Source organism: Pholis gunnellus (assembly GCF_910591455.1).
Source record: "Pholis gunnellus genome assembly, chromosome: 14".
Lineage (NCBI taxonomy): Eukaryota > Metazoa > Chordata > Actinopteri > Perciformes > Pholidae > Pholis > Pholis gunnellus.
Window position 1 is genome coordinate 8,948,541 of NC_136541.1, and position 16,168 is coordinate 8,964,708.

The window sequence follows — 16,168 nt, forward strand, 5'->3', positions numbered from 1 at the left end:
TGGGATTTGCTGTTGTCTGTGCATTTTAGAGGCAATTATTTCCACATTTAGAGCTGCACTAGTTGCAGATCCTTTTCTTTAAGGATTTCTTGTCTTGTGTTCAATCGAAGAATGAGTCAAAGCCCTCTGATTCTGATTCACTCCCACGACTTTGTGAGCATATCACACAAACCCTATAGCCTGCTGAGTAACCTCAAATTAATTCCCAAAAGTAGTGGGTCTGGGTGAGAAGAAGTTCAAGGTGCGGCGGATGGCTGTTAGAGGCTGACTGAAGATCAGCTTGAGGGTCTAAGGCTGAAGCTCATTTCAAGGCTGACCATTAAGAGAGTACACGACAACACAGCAAAGACTTATTACCACCGTTATGTTTCTGCCATGTGTGCAGAGGGATGGCTTTCTCTTCATAAAGGCAGCACACACAAAGTCCACACGAGCAAATGGAGCCTCCCACTCTTTCTTAAAGTCCAGACACACACAGACGTAAACATACATAAACATGTACACCTGTTGTATGAGCAAGAACGTAAAAAGTGAATAGTGCAAGCACACACACAAGTTTATATCTATCCAAAAGAGAAGAAAAATAGATTAATGCACACATGCGCGCACACATACACACTCTTCCTCACATCACTCACTCTTGAAGAAAGGCACAGTAGCAATATACGAGCCAATAAATAACTTTTTTTTTTGTGTGTGGCAAAGAAAGAGCCTTCCAGTCTTCTAATGCACCATGCTGAAATGTGGAACCCGGGGAGGTAGAGACTGAGAGCCTGCTTGGCAGCGACTGCACCCCCCTGGCTCTGTCGGAGCCTGTAAATTAGTTATTATAATGAAAGTCTTTACTGCCTCTGGTGAATTGTGTTTTCCATATGCAATCTCAGCCTCCTGGTGCTATTATTCAGCAGCACAGGCATTGCCATTCAACGGTTGGGGTCCAGAGGAGATGACAGGGGTCCAGAGATAGATGGACTATACTTGAACTTGTGGCCCACCGCAGGCTTCAGAACCTTGTCTTCCCCTTTTTCATTTCCTTTGAAGCTCATTTTAAGGACTCGTTTTGCATTGATAATATAAATATGCCCACAGATCAGGATAAATCATAATTTATTAAGTATTAGTCTTTTTTTCCTCTGCTGCAGTTTAACTGAAGTCTATACAAAATTCTTATTGTTCTATTTGTTTTCTGAGTTCGGTGAATCACAACAAGTCCAACGACTGAACTCCCACAAAACACACCCAGCTGCTTAAAAGCTCAATTGGGCGAACTGACCCTTTAATGGCCTGCTGCCTCAGTAAATTGGGAGCTGATCCCTGAACAGGGATTTGTGAGTGCAAATTCAAAGAAGGCACACGGTCTATTTGCCCTTTGCTTTTACGCTCATAAAATCTGGAAGGCTGTACTTTAGAGGCAAAACAAGAAACTTTTATCAACTTTGATTTTATCTTCTGGTCCTGATAACATCATCACTAATATACAAAGAAAATTGCTACTATAATTACTGTAACTACTAAAAGATTTCCTCCCTGTTTCTGAATATAGGACACTAATTGCTAGTTCCTTTATGCCTGGATCTAAGCCTCCCACACACACACACACACACACATGCACATACATACGTATACGCATATCTCCACACGTGTGCACAAATACACGCACACAGTAACATTTAAAGGCCCATTTGACAGCTGTGATCACTGCTCTATGAATGGCATTGAGCTCAGCCTGCAGTGAACGAGCTCTAACCCTCTCCTGTCCTCTGCTTTCAGGGTCCAGCTGGCTTAAAGGGAGGAGAAGGGCCTCAGGGTCCCCCCGGCCCTCTCGTAAGTAGCCCGTCACTATGGTTACCCCATCTTTCCTAACCACAGAGATTACGGTGAAAAGTGACTTGTGCTTTTGGAAAATGGAGTTGCGCACGTTGTGCTCTGCTCTCCAGTCATTCAGCAGCACGCATTATGTAAACTGCAGTGTATAGGGTGGTAGAGGAGGGCAGGGTGATGTGATTGAAATCAATAGTTAAAATCATGTAAATTAGTATTCAATACGATATTAAATGTCAAATGTAGTTTTTGATTTTGTTTTCTTTGTGAACTTAAACAGAGGGCTATAAATGAGTGCACTAAGGTTTGATAAAAACAATATGCTGATTGATTTATTGTGTTTTAAGAACAGCTCAGAGATATTCTTATAGGTATGAAATTAACGAGAGTTATCAACATCACCTTATAGAATGGCCTAATCATTGCTTAATTTCCCAATTTAACAACTACAGTGGTTTCATACCAGTCACTTGATTGGTCTTAGATGTGTTCCTCTCACATTTAGTAGTTACGGAGAGCTTTTCATTTTCATATGACCACTACTTCTAGAGAAACTTTCCACTCAGTTATAATTACACTCAATACATTTAGGGTGTTTTTCTCCGTGATTTATGGGTACTTCATCACTGATGTACCCTTCACACCTATCACAGTAAGACACATCCTCTTAGTTGCTGTTGCTGCATTCATAAACTGTGCTGTTGCATAGTATAGGGCTGTGAAAAGGAGCAGGAGTCGCACTGCAACCCATAAATAAGGAGGGCACTCTTTTTCCTCCATTTAGTGATATATGTAATGAGAAGCCTTGTGAGCTCCGGTTGGTGAATCTGAACAGAAAGCTGACTGACAGGCAGCTTTGAACTGTCTGACATTTTGTTCAAGCGTTAAACGCAGGCTCCCGATAATTGCCCCTGCTCACCAGCGACAGAGCACCACCAGATTAGATGACAGCGGATATGCAGAGCACGGATGAAAAGATGATGAAAGCGAAGAAGACGAGCGTTCTCTGAATGAGTGAAATCATTTCCACTGCGAAATTTTCTTAAATTGGCTTGAAAGTGAGCCATTGGATGAAAACATGTGATAGACTGTTTTGATAGTGTTTGACAAAAGAATCTCCTTGAAACGGAGGCGGTTGTGCAATGCCCACGCACACAAGAGATCTGATATTTTACTCCATCGATTTCCTGCCAGAGATTGAGCTGCTGTGGGAAAGTCTGCGAGTGCTGTGTGCTGCGTGTTGCTATTTCATAGTCTTTTCAGAGGGTTATGTGTGTGTGTGTGTGTGTGTGTGTGTGTGTGTGTGTGTGTGTGTGTGTGTGTGTGTGCGTGTGCGCGTGTGTCTGTGTGTGTGTTTGAAAGAGAAACACCAAGAAACTGCACAGAAAAAAAGAAACGAAAGCCTGAATACAACAAGTTCAGTCACAGACACAAAGTTTTTCTGTTGCAGTTTTGATTTTGAGCCAGATAATCACATGCGTGGGCGAAAAACATGGGTGAAATGAGCGGGAGAGAAGCAGAAAGAAAGAATGCAAAGAAATTTGTGTGAGCGACTGCATGCGTGTCCTGGCGGGCAGGTTGGCAGGCTGGGGGTGACAGTTTGGTGCTGTGTGTGTGTGTGTGTCACCGGCAATGTCTGTCATGAAATGGGCCAGGCATACGAGTGCCAGGTGGCAGCTCCCATCAACAGCTGAATCATTGTGTGTGCGCGCGTGCGTGCGTGAGTGTGTGTGTGTGTGTGTATGTGTGTGTGTGTGTGTGTGTGTGCGGGGTGAACCGGGGTGAGTCTTTGGCTTGGAACACATGCACTTTTTATTTGAAAGCAGCCTGAGACCTTACCTAAGAAGGAGAATGCCGCAATAAACTGCTGAATCAAAGATGAAGTCACAGTTTATGTGATTTGGGTCACCTAGCACAGTGAAAAGTGGGGTAATAATACACGCTGATATGGGAAAGAATTGAAAGACCTTCCACAAGGCCGTGGCAGAGGAGAGCAGCGGAATCCTATTAGTTAGATAAGATTTCGTTCATCAGCACAGCTCTCATCCTTGTGATGCTTTGAGGCTTACAGTAGAGTCTATATACTTTTATTAAAGTTCTCTTTGTATTGATTTTTTACTTCAGTGATAGGTTAGATTATTATTGCTTCTCAAAAGTAATGAAATAGAAAGGTTATATTGTCTATATTCTAATTTGTGCCAATTGCAAAAGCAGCTTTAAACTTTAGCGTCCTTGTGTGAAGGGTAGCCTTTTTGATTGAGTAATCTCAATTTTGTTCTGTAAAAATTGAAAAACAAGACAAAAACAATTAGGCTTAGTCATTCAAATATATTAAGGACACATCACATTATAATGGCCATAGTCTGTTGAAAAGGTAGCCTTAGAAAATATCTGTAATTAGTGGAGCCTTCCTATGAAGTCAAGAGTTTTCATGCTTTTAACATTTTTCGTGACATTCAGCTGTTTCATAATTTTTCTGCTAGAAATGTACTTCTCTCGTTAGCTACATGATGCAGCAGTGACTGATGGGTCTTTGTTCTTTGGTGACAGGGTTCTCCTGGAGAGAGAGGCGCTGCTGGCCCCGGAGGTCCCATTGGTCTGACAGGACGCAATGGCCCCCAAGGACCACCTGGCCCTGCTGGAGAAAAAGGAGGCCCTGTGAGTACTTCTATCTAACTCTCGCTCAGTCAAGCACCTCACTTTTACTTTTACACTGCAAAGTTTGAGGAACAATTTTGATTTGACTGATGATAACGTGACACTTCTCAATGATTATAATGTGTGTAGGGAGAGAAAGGTCCCATGGGTCCTGCTGGCCGTGATGGCATTCAAGGTCCTGTTGGTCTTCCTGGTCCTGCCGGTCCTCAGGGTCCCCCTGGAGAGGACGGTGACAAGGTGGAGTACAGATGTTCTACTGTCGTAATCCTTGATTTAAACATTTCACCATCTGTAACCAGCAGCTCCTTTCTAGTGAGATCAGAACAATGTAGTTCAATGAAAAAGAGAAACATACAATGATAACATCACAGAATACATCGCATGTCTACTGTCAGTATCTTCAAAATGTGTCTAGAATTGTGAAGATGTTATATCAGTGCTGTTTTTAGTACTTTTATACTTCTGTCTATTGTTGCAATGACACCATGTGGCTATTTCCCAAAGGCTGCTGTGCAGTTGCCTCAATAAACATGTATTTCAATACCACAAACGTCTTAATATACAGTGCATATATATATATAGAAAACACACATACTGCATACAAACAATTACTTTTTTTCAGTCACTCTGTTTGGCCTCAAGCCTAAAATGATGATAATAATAATATCAGATCATTGCATTCAGTAAACACAATAAGCACACTCTGGATGCATTAAAAACATTTGTGAACACAATCCGACAAGTAAGTACTGAAAAAGTTAATAGTGTACGTACATACCCAATTTACCTTCAGACCAGCAAATCCCACAACCACACTGAACCACAGATCTCTATCTTTGCATTTGTAACCACCAGGCCTCTCCGTCTTCCGTCACACCATTTTGTCAATCATAGTGCCAATGGGGTTAGACAGGGAGCCAATCAATTAATTGCAAACACTCTGCAAAGGTCTTTGTGGGCCAATCACATTAGAATCTCTTGAGAAATATTTACTACCCACTCTTGGTAGAGGTGACACTTTAAGATATTGGACTTTAACTAAACATGGGAGGCAAAAGCCTTTTAAGATGGACGAGAGAGATGTGAGCTCTGCTGTTTGTATTGCACCTCAGGGAGAAGTTGGCGGACCTGGACAGAAGGGAAGCAAAGGAGACAACGGTGAACTTGTGAGTATTTATTTTCTCTCTCCATCACTTTTCCTTCATTTCTTTTTTTTCTTTTTAAGGCAATGAGTTTTGAATGATAAATCATGCTAGCTTAACAAAGAACACAAATTTGATTTGCTGAATTATCATATGAGCCGAATAAATCAAAGAACACAGTAAACACAGTTTACAATGACCTCATCTGATGTTGTGTTGCCGTTAGCAATCTGCAGCATATAAAATATCTGAGTTGCTGCTGTGTTTCCTTAATGTGTATTGCTTACCGTATAAAGTGTGAGTGCAATTAAGTAGTAGGCGATCCCAGTAACCAATAAACAACTTTTAATTGCTCTTTATGTTTTTAGGGTCCACCAGGCTCAAGCGGTCTTCAGGGTGTGGTCGGAGCTCCTGGTCCAGCTGTGAGTATGGCTTCCTCCTAATGTCAACTTTTCCCCCGTGAAATATTATTGCACACTCTTGGTTGACTTTTATTAATGGAAGTCATAATCAGGAAGAAAAAATCTAAGGACCATTTGTGTCAAATATTCACTCTGTGTCACCTAGAATTCATGCAGAAGAAGTTTTCTCTTACAAGCTTCGACAAAGAGTCAAAAAACGGATTAGAGTCTTGATGAATTGAAGTAAATTGGAGCCACGTTTTAGAACAGCTAAACTATGTAAAAAAATCAGTTTAAAAACTCTCACACAACTCATAGAAACACACACATCTTCACTAAAACCTATTTAAAACAATTCGGACATCTGGACGATTAATGCGCCTGCGTGAGACTGTTAAGTGTTTTAAGTGTTTTTAATAGTAAGGATTTAGCTAAATGCATTTGTTTAGGAAGTAGTGAGCATACAACTGTAAAAATGAGACTTGGATTATACTGCAGTTTGTAAAAAGATGCTTAGATATGATTTTGCTATTGTAAAATGTAGCCCCCATTAACTTCAATTCATCAAGACTTTTCTCAGTTTTTTGATTCTTTGCTTTTCTCGCATGCCTCCACATTTAAAGTTTTATTCAATCATTTTAACTATTACTTGCTGCAGGGTCCCCCACATAGATTTTTGTCATCACATTCGTTAACAGCTTGTCCTTTTAGACAGTTTGAGCACCCAGTAATCAATTTCCCTGCAGTGTCGAATTTGGAATTTGTATTGCTTTGCAATACATCTTTTCTCTGTATTACCTCATATGGTACCCCGTTTTAGCGGAGCATGCTGCCTTGTATGCTGCAGAACATCCTCTACTCATCTATCTCATTAGCACAACAGGAAATAGTCCTGTTTCTACAATAGCTGATGGCCTGAGGGCAACTCAGATCTCGTTGCTATAAATTATCAGGCCTTAACAACCATTCTAGCAAAAATTCAGCATCTGCAGGGCTCTGTGGGGGCTAGAATAGACCGGGTGAGACGGATTGCTGCGAGCAGGTAGTGCACCCAAGCTGAATAACAAATTATTTAACAGTTGTTTATCGGGGTGAGTCAGTCTGCTCATGTGTATTCATGCCTTCATAACTGAGACCTGACTCGTGCTGTGTAATTTCACCATTATCTGCCCTCTTTTTATTATTGCAAATCCTGATGCTGTTATCAATTTTGACTACACTATCTAGCTCACCTCTCAATCCTGGGAACATGTTGGTGTTTGCAGGGGAAATGAATGATCCAATTTTATTTTTAGCTAAGACTGAACAAGGTGTACAACAGCTCATTCACCGGTATTGTCTTTAAGATGCAACTTAGGTCAAGCAGTTGGAAATAAACATTATTGATCTTCATGAGGATGTGGTAAACATCCGTTTCTATAAATCAATTGTGTTTTTGTGTTCAACAGTATCTAATAAAAAGACATAAATGTGTAAGAAAATGTTTTGAAATGTCACTTGGCGGTGGAAAAACAATTTTTGTGATGAAAAGGTTTGTTTCTATCATAACATGAGGCAAACAAAAAAAATAGCCACTTAGATTTTTTTCAGGGGCAGTCTAAACATAAAATATGTCTGATGCACTTCAGGTGAGTCATAAATTACACTTGCCTCAGCATGTGTGTGTGATGCCTCCTGGCCTAAGTATCTCTTATACCCACAGGTATCTCTTTCAATTACAGCTACACTTCTAATTTTAGATAGACCCATATAAAAATGACTACGGAGTCCAGAAAATGAAACATTCACAGTTATTATACATTGAGTTATGATGATTAAAGCCCCTAAGAAAGCATTTTCCTAATTAGAACTTCAGTATGTGCTGAATGCACATACTTTTGTGGTTCCGACTCCGTTAAAGCTTTAATTCAGAAAACAGTGAGCCAGTTTTTCAATATACAATGTGTCAGTCCTGGAGAATATACTCTTCCTTCTCATTAGAAGTTGTATAGAAGCAAGATACGCAAACCAAGCTTCGCATTTTGGTCATGGGGCTTTCTTCCATGTTGTTTCGGCAGTTCCATCCAATTCCATCAATCAAAGAGCTCCACTGTTTTAACAAAAATAGTGGTGAATGTTGCTACAATGAATGACAAACACTCTACAGGCACACTCATTTCTGATTCTGATCTCCCCGAGGAGCTGTCGGGGCAGTCAGATTTTTGACTTTTTTTTTCGGTTAAAGCCTCTCTAAACCTCTCTACCTTGTCTCTGACTCTTCAGTTCAAAGCTGTGCCCGCGCTACCTGTAATCACCTAACATTTCCTTCTAAACCGCTCTGCATTCAGTAGCAGTGCCTGAGGCTGCCTACATGTCCCAGGGCTCAGCAAGAGCTCCACAAGCACTTTAAAGTGCTGACATGCGTTTGAACTGAAAACTCCCAGTTTGTCAGCACTTCACTCCTTCCCTGTAGTCCCCCCTTACTATCCTCTGTAGCCATACGCACCTCTGACTTCACAGAGGAAGTCAGCATCTTTCACATACACTGTTTACCATAACCCTGTAGCTATAGTTTACTGTATCATGCATTCTCTGATGAAGATCTTTGGTAATCTGACTGATGGTAATCTAGCCCAGCACCATAGTGGGTCCATGGCTAGAACTGTTGCCTCACCCTTGTCCTTATTGTTTTGAGTTTGCATTCTCGTCCGAATGCTCAAATATGGCTTTCCCTGCTGAGAAAATGTGCAGGTTGACTCAAATTTTAAATGACCTGTGAGTGCAAATGCCTGGCAATGCTTCAGCCCTGAGTGCACTGGCCTGTCCAGAGTTCATGCTGAGAAAAGCTCCAGTAACCTTCAGAAAGAGGCATTAAGGTAAACCGTCTGTCCTAATCTGTGTTTGAATACGGGTCATCGACCCACCCTCTACCATGTGAGCTTGTATATGCTCCATAACCTTGAAAAGGATTAAGAGGGCAAATACATCCCATAAGAGAAATCCCACATTGATGCCAGTATTTGTGGACTTGCATTTGCCAAAGCTTTGGCTAGTGGTAGATCAGAATAAAGATGTTTATATTTAATGAGCTATGACCACCTACAGGGCAGCGATGGTGAGTCTGGACCAAGAGGACAGCAGGGAATGTTTGGACAGAAAGGAGACGAGGGAGCCAGAGGATTCCCCGGTCTACCAGGACCCATCGGACTCCAGGTAAGTCTACATCTTTTATACACACAGACACACACACACACACACACACATAGTTTTCCCTTTTTTCAGAGCTAAGCGGAGTAGAACGAGTCCCTCCAAACCCCTTAAACCGACAACATTTCACCTCTCCTTACATCATTTACATTACATCAAAACAGAGCATAATTTATTAATGCAGCCTTGGCTCCTAATAACACTTTGCATTGCTCCTGGGCAAACAATGCTCCCCCCCCCCTCCAGGATGGCATAGGCAGTGCTCAAAATCCATCACCACTGCTAACATTTGGCATTTGGCATTTTGCCGCTCCATTAATGGTGGAGTGGAGACTGCCGTTGGTTTTCCACTCAGACTACATCACATTATCATGCAGTAAACCACTTCCTTGCAGTGCTCCCAGCCAGGACAGATAAGAGACCATCCTGTGGTTGTCTGTATTCAATCAGATATTTTAATCAATGTATAGTGTGGATTCATTTATCTTTTGAAAATATGTCTCATAATAGACAGATGGCAATACTCATACAGTATTCATTTCCTAGAGGGTTTAGAGAAAAGAGGCAGTCAGGATGCTTTGAATACTAGGATGGACACATCTGCTTTGTCAGGTATCAAACCTGTGACCCTAAAAATATTCTGTCTAGCCACCATTACACCCTGCCCATACAAACACAAACTATGCATATTAAATGCTTTGCAGAAGAGTGATATTTTAGGGCTTTTACCAATAAATAACCTGTTTTATTTTCCACTTCAACAAACATTGATCTGTGGCGATTTATCTTATGTTTAATGGTAGACGTTCATTGATTTGTTGAAAGTGTTTTTCTTGGAATAGAGTATTAGCAGCCATTTTTGGTATGAAAATGGTACTAGCGGTAAGTACATTTTGAGAGAGAGGTATCTCATTCTTACTCTTGCAAATTGCAAAAACTAAAAAACAATAACAAATAAAACTGCACCCTTCCTTGATTCAATACACTCCGGGTTTTGCAGATAAAAACCCAACTCAGTGTGTTGTATAACAGGTATCTAGTGGGGGCTAATGTTAACTAATATCAGCAAACTTTATGTAGATATTACTGTGTAACGGATATTGCTGAGTCATTTCACTGACTTTACTAGACTTTTACTGTTGTTTCAAGATAATAGTGAATAAATGCTAGTGAGAACGTAGTGTAACTGTCTCTTGTGCCGACACTTTTTGCATTTAAGCAAAAGTTACATACTGGAGTTCCGATAAACATACTACCATACTATTGCCAAAATTACATTTTGCAGTATGCAAGCCAGCATGCTTTTCTGGCTCGTCAGACCGACACATATGTCCGCTGTGGATATTTGAGCAAGAAGATCAAAGCTCAAGGTACAATGTTATAATGAAGTAGTATGTCGCAATTGAATACCTACTGTATGCAAAAGTACTTTGTAAGGACAGCTGCAGTATGTACTGCTGTAAAAAGTTAAAAGAAAAAGTATGTGACTTGGAGAACAGTGATAGTCTCACTTTAGGAAATTAACTATATAGTAAATTCTCCCATAAAGATGTAATACTGAGATGAAGACAAAGCTTAACGTGACTTCTGCTCCATACCACTTTGCTCTGTTCAGCTTCCTTCTCCTCAAAACTGCAACAGAGGAAAAGAAGAGCAACAGGGCAGAGCATTGGCTCATTTAAAGCCAATGAGCTGAAGTTGAAGAAACTTGCATTGGTGGCAATGAATAAAGAAACGGCACATTTTAGAATATCTGGAAGTCAATTACCCAAGGACTTGTGGAGAATGACATTAGAGAGAAGCCCTGCTGGTCAATAGGGCCAGATAGCGTCGTTATTAAGTGCAATTGGCTTCTAATTGGGCATAATGCACTCCATCTCCACTCTTTTAATTATGTTTGGCTAAGCTGCCCTTCAATAGATGGCAGCAACCACTGCGAGTTCAGCCCTTCAATTCAATTATCTGTAGCATTAATGATTTTTGACTATGGGGAACGAATGGCTTTGCTTTGAAAGGCTTCCATCATTTCGGGCTGTGTTTGCCGTGGAATAATGGAGTCCTCGCTGAGTGGATGAATTCTTCACATCAAGAGGTTAAGATGTGGATGAAGAGGAGAGTTAATATCAGATTTTATTACACAAGTGTGTCCTTATAGTTCATGGCCAGGAAATGCCAAATCATAAGTAAACATTTGTTTATTATTTGCTCTGATATATGAGCAAATAAGCGTAGTTGTGTGCGGATTTGTGTGTATGTTAATATTACACACAATACACCTCTTCTTTCTGGCCTGCTAATTAATCCATTGTATTTTACATTAGAGCGTAACAAGTTGAGCATTGATCAAGAGCTCATCACATCCAAACATAATGCATGAAATAGTTTGCTGCTTAATTTTTCTACTCTCACTACCCTGCTTCATTACTGTGACTAAAGTCCCGTTCAGAATCTGTTATAGATTAGCCTTCTCGGTCATTCCAGAGGTACATTAAATCAAACTAAATGGGCTGAAACTACACACGTGTGATCTCGATGATCGATATCCATGTCATTTCAGTTTCACGGTAACTTATCATAACTGCCGCTTTCCACCCACCTATTGATTACGCGTGCTCCATCATCGCAGCTTATTTAACACAACAAATAATAACTGCAATTATGCAGATCAACAATAAGCTACAATAGCAAATGAGGGCTCCTTCCCAAGTTGTATTCAAACTGTTTTAGTCAAACGTGATTGAATCCCAAAACTGGATAATACGCACCACCTGCACCGTCCTCTTTGTTTCCACTTTCCAGCAGACATAGATGGATGGAGCTCCCACCCTGCAATTTACACAGGCTGATTATACCCAAGCTTCCCATACCCTTTAATTACAATAGGTGTCCTTTTTGACTAATTGTCTGTTTACACTCAGAGGTTCTTCTGCTTGTATTAATGCATTTTCCATCACACTGCATCCTAAAGCTCACTGTTCAATACACATCATCTGTTAGTACCTGTTAATGAGCAGCAAAAATGTTTTTCTGACCCTTTTCTTTGTCCTGAAGAGTATTTGTCTTCTTTGCAGGGTTTGCCCGGCCCTCCTGGTGAGAAGGGAGAGAATGGAGACGTTGGAGCAATGGTGAGTGCAGCTCTGTCAGTGACTTTTCTCTGTTGCAGCGATTCGCATTGTATTCACGTACGACCTGGAGAGGAGGGGCAATTGTGTTGATTGCTCTGAAGTTTTAGCTCGTGGCTGAGTTTAGCGACTCCTCGAGCCACTTGGCAAGTTTTTTGAAGTCTGTGGAAGATGTACTGACACAAACATTTCTACTGGTGAAAACTTTGCATGCTTTGTTTCCATGCAGTATGTTTTTGTTCTCTACCAGTTTTGTAGATTTGGTTTGGGGGATGCATGTTTCCCAAATGTTTAGTTGTATTCTGTTCTGCTTTCTTAATTCCCTGTAAACTTAGATGTATTTAGTTTTTGTATATTTGTACATTTCTTGCACACAAGTAATTTGTGAATAATTTTGATTCAGGTTTTGATACCCAATTGAAAAAAAAACACTTGTACTGTAGCACCAAGTGATTCTTTTGAATTGCTTTTTTTATGTTTTGTAATGTTGAGCATATGTTAGGCTTGCCTTGTGCATTATAAAGAAAACAATTATTGTCAATACTACTATAGTGTACATAACTTCTATCTGTGCTGACAGGGTCCACATGGTCCTCCTGGCCCCAGAGGTCCTCAGGGTTCAAGCGGAGCCAATGTAAGTTTGTTTGTTTTTCATTTATTTATTTTTTATTTTTAAAGGCATCAGTTATACTCAGAATAATAGAAACAAAGTTTGTTAAAAAAGCACACACTTCTGTTTTATGAATCTTGCTTTCTTTGGATAATCGCTAAGTATCCTCATTATGATTTATCCACAGGGTGCTCAAGGCCCTCTTGGTGGCATTGGTCCAATGGGAGGTGTTGGTGAGAAGGTAAGAGCAGCTGATTGTGGAAGTACTTGTTAAGTACATTCCTTGTATTTCCTGTGTTTTGTTTTGTCTTTGTGCTCCTGAAGGAAGCAGCCATTTTACTACCATGCACAGTTTGTGTGTTTGACATTAAAGTAGAAGATACAAACAAAAAGTTGTCCACCTGATAACACTATCTGGTGTGATAATCCACATGTTTACTGTCATGTAATAGGGAGAAACCGGTGAAGCTGGCAACCCAGGACCACATGGAGAGCCTGGTATCGGAGTAAGTACAGTATCATGCTAAAATACTCATGATATCAGATATGAAGTCAGAATACGCTCAGAGTTATTTTGTGTGACACAATAGCTTGGAGTTTTTCAGAATAACAGTGGTGTTTCATGTCACCATAATTAGTGCTAGATGACAGGAAGCCCACTTTCTCATAATGAATTTAACATTAATTTGGAAGGGCATCTCGTGCCACATAATAAGCACAATATCAATTTCATAATGCAGCGTACTGTTTTTGCCTGCAAAAGTGCCTCTGCTTTTTACTTTCCAGTTGTATAAATCATGATAAGGTATTCAGAGCAGTGCCATTGATCCAGGCTAAGCACTGATTGTGTAGACCAGAGAGGCCTCACCTTAGTTATAGGTATGCGCCAATCACAATCCCTGAGTCTTAGTCCATCAGGTGGTATTGATGTATCTGCCTGCTGCCACGCATTTGTTTACGGTGACAGATAGAGCTAGTGTTGCATTTCACATCGAGGTCAATTTTAAAGCTGCCATGCTGGCATCGACTTGAGAAGCTCTCTGCTCTAATGGGCCAACTAACGATTGTGGGTTTGTAATTATGCTCCAATTGCGGCTCTTAGTCAGAGCCAACACTTTAAAGACACTGTTGCTGCTATTACTAAAGCAAAACATAAGATGATACGACTATTTAGTGTTGACTTAGTCAAACTTAGTGTTTGTGGACTATTTGATTTCTTTTTTTTTCAGCAAGAACAATACTTTGAGTTTTTTTGTTTTAATGCCAGATGGAGAGACAGATTTGACAACATATATGTCTCGTGCCTTATTTAGCATGCTATTGTCTAAGAAGTCTAAGAAGTGTGAATGGCCCTTATGTGTTCTTCATGGTGACAAGCTTGTGATGCATTTTCCCTCAGGGACCCAGAGGAGAAAATGGTGAGAAGGGAGAAACTGGCCCACCTGGAGCTGCTGGACCCGCCGGTGCCCGCGGACCCTCTGGAGATGACGGTCCCAAGGGCAACCCTGTATGTCACACACACACAGCCATGACTGATGCATTATTAAAGCTGTCAGCTGCAGAATCAGTGTCATATTAGTCAGTCGGGCTGTCCGCTGTCAGACAAGTTGTTGAGGCAGTGTCAAATATCCGAGTCAAGCTCAGTCTTCTCTGTGTCTCGATCTGTCTGCAGGGTCCTGTCGGCTTCCCAGGAGACCCTGGTCCCCCTGGAGAGGCTGGTGCTGCTGTAAGTGCTACATTTATTACTCAGTCAATCTTGTATTTATTATTATTATGTATATTTAGTGAGTAGCAATACATAACTTTATTACCCATAAGTTCTTGTTTTTCTCTTTTTAACATGACATTCTTGATTTTTCCCATTTTGTGAAGGAGGTTTTTGTTATTGTTTGTATGTCAATTTATTGAATGTGCCATTAATGTAGAGCCAGCTGTGATGTGAAATAGCATTCAGTACATACAGTGACTACAGTACAAGAGCTGACTAATGTTGTCATTTGTGCATTTTGCTTTAGGGTCTTGACGGTTTATCAGGTGACAAAGGAGACGATGGAGATGCTGGGCAACCTGTAAGTCTTACCTCATCTGAAAAGTATCCAGCCAGTCACATTCAAACACTAAAATTAATTTCCCATATACACAATCATGTGCAAGAATACAGCGAGATAACTTTTTTTAATTTGTGAAGTAACCTGAGAATGTAGAGGAGCTTTAGTTGGCAGCATTTTGAGTATCAAGTAATTTAATTTGGGGTTTTGTTAAACATTAAACATCTGAGAATTTGTACATTAAGGGAAATTATGCAAATAAAACTAGCAGCACCATTTGATATCATGTTGCAGTTTATTGCACATTTTAATTTCAGTTGTGTTGGAATTCACTTGATCATGCTAACAGTGAAGCATTATGTAGCAACAATATGGTGAAACGTGTGTGAAAAAGACCAAAAAACGATATTTTCAATTCTATAAAAATCAGTTTTTGTAAAATTGTAGATATTTCATAATAAAACAAAATTCTTCAATCTTTGTGAAGTGTATTTAAATGTTCTATCTTCTCTACTTTAGGGCCCTGCAGGTCCGTCTGGTGAGGCTGGAGTACCAGGACCTCCAGGCAAAAGGGTGAGTACATTTCCAAAATGATGCATGAGACGAAACTTCTGCTACACTCTTGAGATGTTCTCTATTTTTAAATTCGCAATGCTCTTACCCACTATTGTATGTTTGGATTTTAAGTTTTAGTTTAATAGGAAATTGTGCCCTTTAGTTAAGCTTCTGAGAATGTCTGGAAACGCCAGTATTTGCAGACAGAGATGATACTGTCAGAGAGTATTGATGTATCGTGAGTTTGACTCGCAGTAATGTGAAAGCAAAGCAGTAAGACGTCTGCTGTTGCTAACGTCAGGAAATTAACTTGCCACTTTAATTTCTGGCACTCGATGCCCTTTCTGTCACATCAGACTTGGGCTGACATTATTTCATTTCTCTAGCATGGCATTTTTTACAATGCAATCCAATTACTGTAATAATGTTTTGCAATTAACAATAACACATGCCATTAATGTAGGGTATGAAAGGCTGGCACAATATGGCATGAGAGAATATAAACTTTGATATTTAAAGTAAATTAATTTAGTTTGTTGTACTTTAGCAGAGATGATGTTCAGTAAACGTGTCCTCCAGAGCATCCGTAACAACCAGCTGCAATGTCATTGTACAGTACACGGTA

At 40.3% G+C, this 16,168-nt stretch overlaps 1 protein-coding gene across 1 annotated transcript in view; it reads left to right on the top strand.

The window, feature by feature from the left end:
* LOC306706044 (collagen alpha-1(XI) chain-like) overlaps nucleotides 1-16,168 on the top strand; it is a gene marked incomplete at its 5' end in the record, with an annotated part of 71,747 nt that overhangs the window by 45,079 nt on the left and 10,500 nt on the right. The window contains 14 exons of the mRNA XM_079172955.1: nucleotides 1,771-1,824; nucleotides 4,372-4,479; nucleotides 4,609-4,716; nucleotides 5,592-5,645; nucleotides 5,990-6,043; nucleotides 9,107-9,214; nucleotides 12,280-12,333; nucleotides 12,911-12,964; nucleotides 13,128-13,181; nucleotides 13,393-13,446; nucleotides 14,340-14,447; nucleotides 14,613-14,666; nucleotides 14,956-15,009; nucleotides 15,508-15,561. Coding sequence (XP_079029081.1) covers nucleotides 1,771-1,824; nucleotides 4,372-4,479; nucleotides 4,609-4,716; nucleotides 5,592-5,645; nucleotides 5,990-6,043; nucleotides 9,107-9,214; nucleotides 12,280-12,333; nucleotides 12,911-12,964; nucleotides 13,128-13,181; nucleotides 13,393-13,446; nucleotides 14,340-14,447; nucleotides 14,613-14,666; nucleotides 14,956-15,009; nucleotides 15,508-15,561 — 972 coding nt within the window. The remainder of the gene's footprint in view (nucleotides 1-1,770; nucleotides 1,825-4,371; nucleotides 4,480-4,608; nucleotides 4,717-5,591; nucleotides 5,646-5,989; nucleotides 6,044-9,106; nucleotides 9,215-12,279; nucleotides 12,334-12,910; nucleotides 12,965-13,127; nucleotides 13,182-13,392; nucleotides 13,447-14,339; nucleotides 14,448-14,612; nucleotides 14,667-14,955; nucleotides 15,010-15,507; nucleotides 15,562-16,168) is intronic.